The sequence below is a fragment of the Tyto alba genome, unplaced genomic scaffold, assembly GCF_018691265.1.
Source record: "Tyto alba isolate M040663 unplaced genomic scaffold, T.alba_DEE_v4.0 Super-Scaffold_48, whole genome shotgun sequence".
Lineage (NCBI taxonomy): Eukaryota > Metazoa > Chordata > Aves > Strigiformes > Tytonidae > Tyto > Tyto alba.
The window spans coordinates 13,230,130-13,243,699 of record NW_024881324.1 but is presented as its reverse complement, the minus strand read 5'-3'; the positions used below and the strand labels follow the sequence as shown (position 1 = coordinate 13,243,699).

The following is a 13,570-nucleotide window of genomic DNA, read 5'->3' as shown; positions in this document are numbered from 1 at the left end:
TTTCCAGAGACAGTCTGCTAGGTGGCAGGGCAGGAGCAAAATCCAGCAATTTAAGACAGATGGCAAGAAAAGAATCAATTATTTTAATAGCCCAGCAACAGTTTTGCAGGTAGAATGACTCTTTTATCAAACTACTCTGGATAAGATGGAGCTTCTTTCTCACTGAAGTCCAAAGCAGTATACTAGTGTAATGTAGGGCAAGAATTCAATCCAAATTATATTTTTCCTAGATTGCTAAATAAAAATTATACATAAACATAGAGGTTTTACATTTGAGAACCTGGATCCTAGTGTTCATCCAAAGCCTTTTGAAAGAGATGTGGTTCAGCAGCTTTCTGGAGATCCACATTAAAACAAACAAAACCCATATAACAAAACCCTTTTAAAGTTTTATGCTGCAAATACATTTTGGAAGCTGAAACCCTTTTTCTCACTGACAATCTGACCTTTCCAAAGACTGTCTATTTGGGTTGCACTGTTGAAATGCAACCGTAAGTCTCTCTATTAGGATGGCAGCTTGTACATGGGAGGGTTTTTTAATCATAATACAATTTACTGTTTAAAAGTCTGACAAATTTCTTCAGATTTTCAGTGTATCACATTATTATGTTTCGATAAATATCTTATAAATAACAAAGGTATTAAGCCAAATCTTGACACTTCTAGGAGCACAAGAACCAAACACCACCTCAGAAAACTTAGTGAATGGAAAGGTTTTGTGTAGCAAGGGTTTGCCACAGTTAATGCCCACTCCAGTCTGAATTTAGTGTTTGTTCAAGCACTTGGAATCTTTTCCATTCAGTTTCTGAAAAACAGAAAGTTGAAAAAAAAAATAATAATCCCTTGTACCACTACTATATATTTGCTTATCACAAAGAATGGGCTTGATTTTGCACCAGATGCAGAGAAATCTCAGACCTACCGAAGTCAATTACAAAACTCCACCTTCAAAGAGGTTAGCATTTCACCCAAATGAAGGGATGTTCTTTGCCTTGTTGCCAAATACTCGGTATTAGTAATTGTAAAGGATATTCCACATCATTACAGGAAACACAGCCATTGTTGTAATTCAGGAAAACTGAATAAATATCTTTTCATATATTTAAAGTAATCTCTACGTCCCATAAGGAAAATCAGATGCAAGTCTGCTGAGAGACAAAACATACAGCAGACAGCTCTGAAAGCAATTGTCTGAGAGACTCAAAGCTCTAAAGGATTTTGCTGGCAGAGCATCCTACAGAAATCAAGTTTAAATCTTTGTATTTAAGATTTGGAAACTAAAGTAATCACTTCCAAATATTTGTTTCCATTTCAGTACTTTTTCCATTACAGATCTAACGTGTGCCATTTTGGACCACGGCTGCTTGGTTTTCCTGCATAAAGAAGAAAATTTAAGTATAATAATCTAATTTCTGAATAATGTCTATTCAGACTGCATGGACCCACTGAGTTTTTTAAAAGCAGAGAGAAGCTAGAATTTCCCATGGGATAGGGAGCATTTTTAAATCATTTAATAATGGAGGAAGTTATTAATATCCTCCCTGCCATTTTTGTACAAGCAATGTGACTTAAAATTGGGATGACGAATTGCATGATTTTCAAAGTGAAGGAAGAAGATCGTTCTGAACAAATGCTACTAGAATTTGAGAAAAGATGTTAATAATTTTGTGTATGAACTGTGATAATCCCTGCATATTTCTAAAGACCTGTAAATTGCTTCATAGTGCTTAGGACTTATTCATGTTTTCTGATAAACTAGTGTTATGGGAGATTTTCTTAGAAAAGACTTGAGTGGGAAATTGGAGAGATTTGGTTTATTTGAACTAGGTACATTCAGAAGTAGAATGCTTTCCTCTTGGACTAACTGGAAAATCTGCTAGTTTTGGATTTGAACGTTGAAGCTAATATTAAAAGTCCATAAAAAGAAAAAAACGGTGTTTGAATGGCCTTCTGGATTACATTGTGTGATTGAGTTGAATCAACTGAATCTTCCAGTTACTTGACTCTGGGTGTCTGCAAACAAGTATTTTCATGTCTGTTTTGCATCCAAATGATAATGACTATTGATCCAAGCAGCTTGACCAATTTATTAAATTGCACATCAAATAGAGCTCCAAACCAAAATCTCTGATCTAACGAGCCCTGAGAAATACATACCCATGCAATCATACAATCATACCATGGGTCACCTACCAGTAATTCGCACATTCTTCTTTTTTTTTTTTTTTTTTTTTTTTTTAATGTCATTCCGTAGCCATTTTAGGATGCAAATGCTCTTGCAAGATGTGTGTGTTGCATGCATGATGGGGACAAGGTGGACAGTTGGGAAACAAGAAAGGGGGAAATGAAAGAAGAAGGTGCTATCCTGTTCCTTGTGTGTAGTTTATGACCTTAAACATAACTGGTCAAAGCTCAGGGAATGCAAAAAGCCTTCTGACTGCAAATCTGCTGTCGCTTACCAGGAAATCCCTTTGCTTTTACCTCAGTATTTTCTTTAATAAGAAACATGGCAAATTGTTCTTAGAGCCTGAGACCCTGGTTGCCCCATTCTTTTAAGAGAATCAATTTTGAAATACTTAAGAGACAACACTAAATGCCTCCTTAACGAATGTCCACTGGCATAGTTTGTTGCATAGTTGAACATCTGTTGCAAAGGTTTATCTGATTTTAAATTACTCCCTTTCAGAATGGTAGCAATCAATTACTGCTAAAAATCCAACTTCTCTTTGTATGCTGTTAATTGCCTGATTTTAATCCTTTTCCTGCAATACGGATTCCTGTTGCCTCAACTGCTTTTGCTTAATTTCTGCTAACAGCAGCCCTTTTCGCAGGCCTGTCTCCCAGAGTTATGGAATGTATAAGTAATGTATATTAATTGCTACAATATTACTTAACTTTTATCAATATTGACAGTAAGTTTCTCTTTTTGCTATCCCTTATTTTGCCTGAACCTTTCACATTCCTCTGTAATTTCTAGTAGTCCACATGGTTTTGCCTTATCAGCAAACGGCACGTTTTTTCCCTTTTCTGCTTAAAACATTTGTTAATGATTTGGCAAGCTGAGAAAGAACGCGTTAGTGGAATAAACACCACATGAGGAAGTAAGGGCTGGTTTCTTCATTTCTGTTTTTCCTTGCCATGAGATAGATACTACTTTGAGAAAGTAAAGTGGTAGCGTTGTATTTTATCAAAAGAATCTTGAACGTATTGTAAGTCCTAAGCCCCTACAGGTCATCGGTTCCTTTTTCTTCTTTTCCAACTTGGTACTTCGAGACGCCACAACCCTCAGAGAGGTGGGTGGTGAGGTCTCGTTTCGTGGCACGGGTAAGAACGCATCCGCGCTCCAGCCTGTTTTCATCCAAGTGGAGGCGGGCAGGAGAGCGGCCCAGCGCTGCCGTGCGCGGCTCTGCGGCAGCCGCGGGCAGGCCGGGAGCGGCGGGCGAGGCCGGTGCCTTCCCTGCCAGCAATCCTGCGCGAGAAGATGGCAGTTACCAGAAAGTGGTAATTCATTCACGCTCTAAGGCTCAGTTTTGGAGTTTTGGAAAGCAGGCATTCTTTATTGCAGCGCCGGACACACAGGGGAGAGCTCCTCCTAATGCGCGTGTCTGAAAACAAAATCAACAAGCATTTATACCACCTTAATCATACATACTCGTTGCATTTTTATCAAAATTTTATCATATTCATAACTTTTCTGGGAACTCATTAGCGTGCGTTCATGTCTCTTGCTCATGTCTGTTGGAGTCTTCAGGTGGCCGCCGGGGGTCTTTAGACAAAGGCTCGTAGCCTGCTTCACTCTGTCCGTCAGTTGACCCTTACTTCTGTGCAAACTCGGTCCTCTGGTCACACAGATCTTGTCCCTCAAGGCTGGCCTGGTCTAGTTTTGTTGCTAATTTGCAGCTTCCTTATCTTTATGTTTCTTTGCACCTGCTACTACCAGGCCGATGGTTAAAAGCGCTTAAATCGATCTTAATAATTCAGTTCCACAAATACCTATTTCCTAATAACCTTAGTTCACAGGTATCAAGGCGACCATCGCTCTCCTCCCCCGCGCGCTGCGCCGCGGGCCGCGGCTGCCGAGCTGGGGCGCGTGGCTCTGCGGCTTAGTGCTGCAGCGCTGAGGCCGGTTAGTTGGAAGAGCTGAAAGGGTCAAGGAGTAGGAAGAACATCCTCGTGGCAGGATCTGCTAAGAGAACCGTTTAGTGGTGGTTCTGTGGCTTTGCCATTCATTCCTCTGCGGGACCCAGACTGCACACTCAGTTGAACTGCTCTGTATTCGCTCACGTTGGGAGGCTGCTTTTTGGCAAGCAGGCTGATGCTAAAAATAAAACTGTGCAAAACAAACAAAAAAAGAACCCTGATAAGTTCACAGCGGGAGTGTGTTGCTTCGGAAAGTACTGTGGTACTTGCATATGCTTTTCAGTGTCAATTCCATGAGAGAAATAATGGAGGGAAGTTTAATAATGTGGTATTTTTGCAACCATCCGTGCAAATCGCCCCCATACAATTGTGCAGCAGTACGCACAGAGTGTAGAATGAAGTTTGGAAGATTCTCAGATATGGATCTTGCCATACTAATAAAATTGTCTTGTTATGAGGATGCCGTTTACTAGACATCATGCTCAGAAAATAAGACAGAGGCGGGGGGGATTCTGCTTTTGTTTATTTGTTCAGAAGATAAAGCCAGTCTATATTTTGTTTTTTTTCTCCTTGTTTTAACTGGAAACGTTGAGGACAGTCTGACCTTCCAAAAGGTGGTGTGCGCTCACGTGTGTGCCTCCTGAGCCTTCGGACACGACTTTCCACAAGTAGAGTCCTGCTGGTACCCAGTGGGGGTGAAAAACGGGTCAGCGACATTTGGTTACTAAATCGATCACGCTTGAAAAAGCGAACGCCTTCAGCGTTCCACTTACCTTCGGGGCTTTGTCCTGGAGCTCCAGCCTCAGGGCTTTTCTCTGCCGTGAGGGCGGGTGGCAACGAATTTCGGCATGAAAGTCCCGGGAGGGGTGGGGGAAGGACGGGGCTGTCTCAGAAACTCTCAGCTGCAGATTTGGTGCCGAGCGGGGCGCCCGGGACACAGACACAGAGACACACAGAGACACAGCCAGACACACAGCCACAGCACACGCACAGACAGACAGACCCACAGACGACACCGCCAGCGGGCACGGCGGCCCCCCGTGTCCCCCCATCCCTCCGCCGGGGGCCATAAAGCTCCCGGCAGCGTTGCTGGCGGCTCCCTCCCTCCCCCGCCCCGTGGTGTCACGGCGGCCGCGGGTGGGAGGAGGACGTGCGTGGCCGCCCGTCGCGGGCCGCCGCTCTTTTCCGTATCGCCCGTCCCGGGAGGTCCCGCCCCCGCCCGCAGCGCCGCGGCCCCGCGGGGAGGCTCCGGGGGGGGGGTGTGGGGTGTGGGGTGTGGGGGGGGTTCGCCCCCCGCCCGGGGCCTGCGGCGGGGGCGCCGGATAAAGCGGTGGCGGCCGGTCCGGCTGCCGCCACAGGGGCGGCCGGGACGGGCCCAGCGGGGGGCCCCGCCATGGCGAGCCCCGCAGGGCCGCGGCAGGAGCGGGCGGAGGAGGAGGAGGAGGAGCGGCGGTTCCGCGGCGCGGCCCCGACGGAGCCCCGCGAAACCGAGCGGGAGGCGGCGGGGGAGCGGCCGCTGCCGCCGGCCCCCGGCCCCGGCGAGCGGCGGGAGGAGGGGGAGGAGGAGGAGGAGGAGGAGGAGGAAGAGGAGGAGGAGGAGGAGGAGGGAGCGGCGGCGGGCGAAGGCTGCTGCAGCAAGTGCAAGAAGCGGGTGCAGTTCGCCGACTCGCTGGGGCTGAGCCTCGCCAGCGTGAAGCACTTCAGCGACGCCGAGGAGCCGCAAGTGCCGCCCGCCGCCCTGTCCCGCCTGCAGAGCCCGCCCGGCGAGGAGCGGGGGCCGCCGCCCGGCGAGGCCCCCCCGCCGCCCGCCCTCCGCCTGCTCCCCGAGTTCCCCGACGGCGGGGAGCCCAGCGCCGAGCGGCTGCGGCGGCAGCGCGTCTGCCTGGAGCGCCTGGGGCGGCCCCCGGCCCCCACCGACGTGCGGGGCACGGTGCAAGTGCAGGGCTGCCCCGGCCCCAAGGAGGTGACGGTGCGTTACACCTTCAACGAGTGGCTTTCCTTCCTGGACGTCCCGGCCGTCCCTTTGCCCCCGGCCCCGCCGGCCGCCGGCGACCCGCCGGCCCAACGCTACGGCTTCACCCTGAGCGTCCCGCCGAGCCTGCGGGAGGGCTCGGCCCTCCACTTCGCCATCCGCTACCGCAGCCCGCAGGGCGAGTACTGGGACAACAACGGCGGCCGCAACTACACGCTGCGCTGCTGCGGGGGCTGCCCCGCCGCCGCCCCCCGCTACTGATGCCGGGGGAGCCGGGGGGACCCGGCCGCGGCCCCCCCGCCCCGAGGCCCGGCCCGGGAGGCGACACCCCGAAATCCGGTGCTTTGTGGAAGTGGGCGCTTCGGTTTTGCCAGCGAAGCATATGGATGTGCGTAGGCTCGCATTGCTGTGGCTTGTGGGATCGTTTTCCCTTTTTTTTTTTTTTTTTTTCCTTTCTTTTGTTTGGCGAGAACGAGGAGCCTGAGTAGCGTGGGCTTTGTTTTTTCCCCTCTTGAAGTGGATTTTTGAGGTCTTGATTTGGGCTTGACTTCACTTACTCGGTTAGTCAGAGATGCACGCAGAACTTGTGTGAAAACTTGGTGGCGTGTTTGCTACAGATTTAACTTAGGATCCTAGTTTTCCCGCTCTCGCAGCCATTTCAAAGACCTAGTATTGTGACATTTTTGTGTGCTATTTTTTTTTAATTTTTATTATTATTTCAGTTCGATGGACTCCATAACAATACAATTCACTGTTGCAAGCACCTGTCAAACTCATGGCAGGCTTGCTTGCCCGTCCCACCTTTGCCGTGCCTGTGGCAGCTCGGAATGACAGGCAGCCTGGATCTGGGGCTGGATCTGGGGCTGGACTGGGCTGCTCTGGTTTTTGTCCTTCAGCACACTTTGATACCGCTCCCTGCCTTCCCCAGGCCTCCGTGCAGATCCCGACTGGCTAGTAGCAGCCAAGAGGGACTTCTGCAAAAATGTTTTTGCTTAAAATAGACTGGTGACTTCTTTTCGCACAATTCGGGACAAAGGAAGAGTTAAAATATTTGCTGATGCTGGGTTTTTCAGGAGAACTTTGGTAACACCTTTGAGTAATGCACTGTGAAGTAAAAGATGGTGTCCGTCTCACACGCAGTTCTGTATTTTCAGATTTGGGGAGCAGTGACTCATTTGGATGACCTTCTTACGGAGGAGTGGCGATGTGATATAGAGAGAGTGTCCTCAGTAATGGATGGAAACAAGTGCCTTAGTTCAGCTCTCCATACGTTACATTTTGCACCACATTTCTCAAGTATTTATAATTTATTCAGCTTATTTTGCTACGTATTTTTCAGTATTTGTATGTCGCTGGGAAAGGGGTTTGTTGTGCACACAGTTGGACTTTATAGCGCTGGACACTCGAAATGATTTCTGTAGTCTTCGCTCCTGCATTGCAAGCCTAGAGCTTGACTACTACTGGTGTCCCGAGTCCTGAAATGGAGCAAAAAGTACCGATGAAAATGGGTTTGTAAGAATAAAAAAAGCTTTAAAAAAGTTAAAAAGCTCACCATTCCAAATCTTTTTTTTTTCCGTATAGCAAAACGTAACAGGATACTTCTCGGTTTTGCCACCTGGTTGTGCCCCATCCCTAAGGCGGTGCGGTGCGGAGGGCCTCAGGCTGGCAGCGTGCCTCACGGTATCCGCGGGTGTTGCCCACGCATAAGCAGCGTGTAGGGCTGTAGCCGAAAATGACTGTTGTCTGGCCAGAGCCCCAAGGCACGTCACCCCTTAAGTCCGTGGCGGCCCCGTGTGCTCCTGTACTGGGCATCTTGTGCAGAGCTGTGATGTGAGGGAGCTTCTCTAGCACGGGTGGAAGGAAGGCTGGTCTCAGCTGAGTTTTCTTCTGGCTCTTCTGCAGCGTTGAGTCTACTTGTTTTCTTTTGATACAGTATCTCAAAATGCAGGACGTTGTCAGAATGCGGAAAATGTTCTGACATGGATGCGTGTTCTTCAGCAAGACCTTGGGAGATTATGTTCCTTTTTAAAACAGAGCGTACTGTGAGTTTTCTCAGGTCTACATTTCCTCTGAAGATGTAAAATAACTTAAAGCCCATTATGAACACCTTATAAAAAGCTGCTTTGTTATAAAATTCCCCATGCTTGAAAATAAGTCTTCAGATATCGTGCCTCTTGAGACAGCTGGTACAGAATCGGCGCTAGAAGTAAGGGATTTACTGGGGAAAAGGCGAAGCAGGGGGAGCTTCAGACTAATCTTCCTGCGGTTTTGCTAACAGACACACTGCTTGTGAAACACAGCCTGGCCTCCCTCCCCCCTAAAAACCCACCCGTAAACCACAGTGTGAGAACATGGCCAAATATAAAGAGGTGCTTAATTCCTTCAGAAACCACCTTGCTGTTAGATTAGTACCAACCGCTTTGAAGAGGCGCAGAGTAAAAGCTCTGTGCACGCAAACAGAAATTAGTTCCTACTGTTGTTTTCCAAGTGACATGTAAACTCTAGCCAAAAATGTGGAAGGTCTTAAGGGAGAATGGGGAAGCCTACTACTTCCCTACACAAGTTCGGTTTTAAACTACCATGCATTACAGGATTACAGGATATTACATGGAATAATCTGGTATGAATTAGCCTTTCTTTAGATAGTTGTGTCAATGAAATAGCGTGCTCTTAAGCTGATATGTGATGCTAACAGCATTAAGATTGATTCTTCCTTTAAATGCAATGTAGTATTTGGGGCTTCTGGAGCCCATTCCTTATCCTGTGTTTATTAATTCTTTCAGAGAAGGAAACTTTGCCAAAAAAAGGGAGGGATGTCTCCTTAAACAGAATTGGAAGGAGTAGCCATATTCTGATGGCCGTGTCTGGGCAGAGGTGTGGAGCTGGTACCTTGAAGAATCCCAGCTAGCTTATTGATAGAAGGCTAGAAACGTTCCCCAGTACGCTGTAAACTATGGGCAAGGGGTATGACACATCAACATCCAGAAAATGTAACGCTTAGGTGTTCTCTTCAGAGGCGTGAGTTGAAATTCAAAATGCAAGAAAGTAACTAAGCAGTAAGTAAGCAACAGTAAGACTAAACAATAAAACGCTTTTGAGTGCTTCAGAAAATTGGCGCCAATATAAAATCCTGCAAATTGTGTTAATTAAAGCACAGCATTTCTGTGCTTTGATAACAGGTAAAATGCTTTTATTTCTTCTTAAGAATTCGTCTTTGTGAGAGAAAAGGGGGAACCTCTCCCAGATGAGAATAAAACATACTCCCTTTTTAACAGACAGTACATTTTTGTACTTTTAAGATTTGATAGAAGCACAGATTTCCAAAGCAGGTTTCAAAGACTGCCTGCACACAGCGCTCCCTGTTTTCATAGATGGGGGTACTGGCGGCTACAGAAATGGAAGGCCTTAACCAAAGGTTACATTGGGCAGCAGTGTGAAAACCAGAACTGGACCGTGCGCGTACCGAATGCTAACAAACAGGCATCAGCAAACTGCAGGGCTGCTGCTTGTGGTCATAGGTTGAGATACGTGGCATAATTGCAACTTTATTCTCAAAGAAATGTATTCAAAATGAAGTAGTTCTAATTCTATGAAATCAAAAGGGCCAACAGTGTAAAACGTTAAAACATTAAGGGAAGCACTCTTCTTGTTTGCTTGCATTACTGTTAATGTAGTATTTTATAAAGATTCAGAGCATAACTTTTGGAGGAGGTGCTCCCTCCCCTAATTTAAGAAATAAGAAAAGATAAAGAGTTGTTAGCAGTCTCAGAAAAACTCCAGCTCTGAAGATTTTCATTTTATGCAGATTTCTGTGCCCATGGATTAAGGGCTTAGGGGAGAAATAGCTGCCAGATGGTTTTATAGGTGTATATAAAACCAAAAAGTTTAATATAGTTGAAACTCTGTAGTGGTTAACCGTGAAGGACATCAAAGTTAAATCTTCCTTAAGCAATCTTTTGCTGCTTACACTTAAATTCAGAATTAAATGATTCAGAAAAGGACCGTGAAACTGAATTTACTTTGGTGTCATGAAGAACTGCAAACTTGCATGCAAACTACTTCTATTTTATTTAAAGCCGGGGCTTTCAGTCAGTACTTGAAAAGCCTGGCTTCTGCTCCCATTGGCTTCCCTGGGATTTGGACCCAGCCCAAAGCGCTGCAGGAAGGTAGGGGAAATGATCTTGGTTTAATTGTCTGTTCTGTTCGGAGCCTTGTGTTATGGGGTTAGGATAGCATGGCACTGTGATGAATGTTCATTTGTCAAGAGTTCAAAATCTGCTGTGTGTGTGGCAGTAATTAAATCACCTTAATGGTTGTTCATTATTCTTTTTAAGAGAGGGAAAAATAGTTGCCTTGGATTAGCATATTGCCAAAGACTGGTATAAATATTAATGGGGTGCACTCTTTCAATAGCAAGCCTGTACATTCTTCACAGGTCTCCATAGTTCTACTCTGAACACAGAAGAGTAGTCATTCAAATGCACTACTTACCATCGCTTCTCCCTGTAGTAAAGCTTCAGTAGATACTGGGTTTAACAGTAAAAAAGGTAAGTAATATGGAAAGCAGCATCTCCTGCAACACATTGGTGATACTTAATTTCCTCTGTAAGCTGCAGAATCCTTTGAAGGTGTGTATGTTTGTGGAACAGGTTTGAGAGTTTTGAATTTTCCCTCTTAAAATACACAGTGTTGTAAAAATACACAGCATTGGATGAATTACTGGCTTCTCTCTCTTTTTCCTGCTTTCACATGAAGGGCTTACGCACTATTCTTATATTCTAAAATACTGAAAAAAGTAAGAATGTAAATTCTCAGTAAGAGATACACACCTTTTTTTTTTTTGTTTTTCCTATAAATGTCATCAAGCAAAACATTCCTAAGAGCATGAAATAATTATGCCTGTGTTAAGAGCCGTGGAACAAAGCGATCAGTATACTCCTGGCTTGAATAATGCCAGGATTTCACTGTAGATCGTTATGGAAAACTCAGGAAAACAGGCAGTGCACAGCTCTTTCATGGCTCTGTGAACGTGTACGTATGGTCTGTGCTGGGTATCTGGAGAGATGCATTTATGTTGCATTACAGGAAGTAAAAGCTGAGGGGCTGGTGTTTCTCCATAAAATGATTCTTCTACCTGCCGATGTTAAGAGGGTGAAAGTAATGCTTTTAAATCCCTGGAAACTTGGTGAAGTTTTATATAGAAACACCTTTCTAGAAATGCAAGTAGTAAGTTAAAATCCTTCTTGGCCTATTCCAACATGGTTTCTAAAGTGCTCACAAGTTACTGCTCACTTGAGCTGCTTTCCACCAGGACAGCTGTACCCCCGTAACGTCTGGGCATTTTGAAACTGAGCTTCCAATTGCAGTAAAATCTCTGAGAAGTTGTAACACACAACAGAAGCGCCTGTCCTTTAAACAGTTACTAATATTGAACAAATTGTTCTTTTTTCTTCTTTCAGAGTGCTGTTTCCAAGTTTATGCTGTCAAAGTCATGACAAACTTCAGTATATGTAAACATTCAGATTTCGGTGCATACTGCTGAAGTTAATAGTTTGCTAAAATTTTGAGATCAGGAAGAGACGAACATTTTTAATATAATACAAAAGCAAGCCTGTTTTGCTAAGACACTGTAGCTTTATTAAAGATATTTGTTGAGCTCCCTTCTATTCTAAGGAAAAAGGATATACTTTTTGTAATAGTGGACATTGTACCTAAGTCATGGGATCACTCCTTTGTGTTTTAACTATTCCTGTTGTTTACACTGCTTTGACAAACTCCAACAAAGCTCCTGACAGCGTGCCAAGAGAGAGATTCAATGAGTACTGCAACGTAAACGGAACTGGTGAAGCGCAGCAGGTGCAGCTGCCGGAGCGCAGCAGCCCCGCGGCTGGAGCCGGCGCCCGCTCAGCAGCCTGCCGCCCCGACCCGCGCGGGGGCACCGGGCGGCCAGCGGCGCCACCGGGGCAACCGCCCGCCAGCGGGACCCCAAAGTCGTCCCTGCCTGCAGCTGTGATTCCTGCGCTGGCCTTCCCAAGCCCCACGTGGCTTCTTGGTATTGTCCTTCCGTAGTTCGTAGGATTTAAATGAGAAGGCACTTGGTAAGCTATGTTTTTATACAGAACTGAGCATGTTAGGACAAAACCACGTAAAATGGACATTAGGCAAGGAGAAAGTACTATTTCTAGGTCTCTTCCAATCACGGACAGCTGACACGCACATAACTAACCGTGGTGAGGAAAGGAAGCACGCAGATCTGTCCAAACCAGAGAGGGAACAGACAACTAAAATGCAGTGATTGTGTTGGGTTTGAGCAGTAAATGCCAATACCTTTGCACTTTTGTTAACAAGTTAGATAGCATTCCACAGCCTTTTGCTCCTCAGCAGTAGAACTTTTCTTACGTTACTTCTCAGAAGCAGCCTACAAATACGGTGTGGTAAACTGATGTTTAATTTGGAGTAAGAACTAATTTTTCCTTGACTGAGAAAACAAGCTGTCTTAACTGCTGCACTACAGATTGGGGAGAGAGAGAAATTACAGAGCCTGATTTTTTTTTTTTCGTATTTTTCTTGATGGGTCCTCTCCGTAGAATATATCCTGAAGGTTACTACTGCTCCTTTGCAGGTATAAATAGCTAAGGGAGAGATAATCTGAGTGATAACCTTGAGACAGAAAGTAGGAGCAGATGGCTTAGGAGTGCATTATTGTTGTACCTACCACCAAAACTTAATAGAATTTTCAGGTGTCAATGGAGAAATAATCTTCTTCATACTATTGAGGGAATTAATAAGAAATTTCACATTTTCATGACTGCGTGCCTGTATGACAGCATGTACCATCTATAGCTGTATTCTTGTTGGAAACAACAATAAAGAACTTCACTGGAAAGGTAGTGGTATTCTGGAAGAAATTATTATGTATTGCAAGGGCCTCTATTTGAAAACAAACTTTTTTTTTTTTTTTGTAAACATGGTGAAAACTTAAAAATGTTACTGATGGAGTTGTCCCTCTTTATAATAAGTTAGGGCTACACTATTCATAAGGATGTTTATTTTGTTTCCTACCATAAATTCTCAGATCTTGAAATGGTATGCAGTGCTTGTTCCAGTAATTAAGCTGTCTGAAACAAGGATTTTGCATGTACTGTTTTGGGGACCAAGTTCCTTAGAGTATGAAACTGGCAGCTCTTCCAAGCCTGTGTCCTCTAAAAGCAGAAGATGTTACTACATTTCACTGGAAGCTTAAATAGTAATCAAACCTTTCTTTCCCTACACATTCACCATTAAGCGCACTTAATTATCCAGTTGTGAATGTGGAGATTTAAAATACAGAATATAATGTATTCTACCTATTAGAATAATTAAATTCTTTCTTAGCAAAATGCTCACTAGAAGCAATTTACATTGCAATACTCATACACCTAATAAGAGGAGAATTATTACTGTATTTGCCTTTTATTT

At 45.1% G+C, this 13,570-nt stretch overlaps 1 protein-coding gene and 2 long non-coding RNA genes across 4 annotated transcripts; 2 read left to right on the top strand and 1 right to left on the bottom strand.

The window, feature by feature from the left end:
* Positions 1 to 3,528: 3,528 nt before the first annotated feature.
* On the bottom strand, positions 3,529 to 5,618 carry LOC116961307. 2 transcript variants are annotated; one of them, XR_004406941.2, is made up of 2 exons: positions 4,914 to 5,618; positions 3,529 to 4,819 (listed from the first exon to the last, which is right to left on the bottom strand). It is a non-coding gene; the product is annotated as an uncharacterized LOC116961307 (long non-coding RNA). The 2 variants fall into 2 exon arrangements; XR_004406942.2 differs by having other exon boundaries at positions 3,529 to 4,816.
* A 134-nt stretch (positions 5,619 to 5,752) lies between these two features.
* On the top strand, positions 5,753 to 7,367 carry PPP1R3G (protein phosphatase 1 regulatory subunit 3G; the record flags this gene model as incomplete). The annotated part of the gene is made up of 1 exon (XM_042806957.1): positions 5,753 to 7,367. A coding segment is annotated over one exon (621 nt), but the record flags the coding sequence as incomplete, so codon positions are not given.
* Positions 7,368 to 8,802: 1,435 nt separating this feature from the next.
* Positions 8,803 to 12,998, top strand: LOC122154818. The gene is made up of 2 exons (XR_006166907.1): positions 8,803 to 10,659; positions 11,572 to 12,998. It is a non-coding gene; the product is annotated as an uncharacterized LOC122154818 (long non-coding RNA).
* Positions 12,999 to 13,570: the final 572 nt, after the last annotated feature.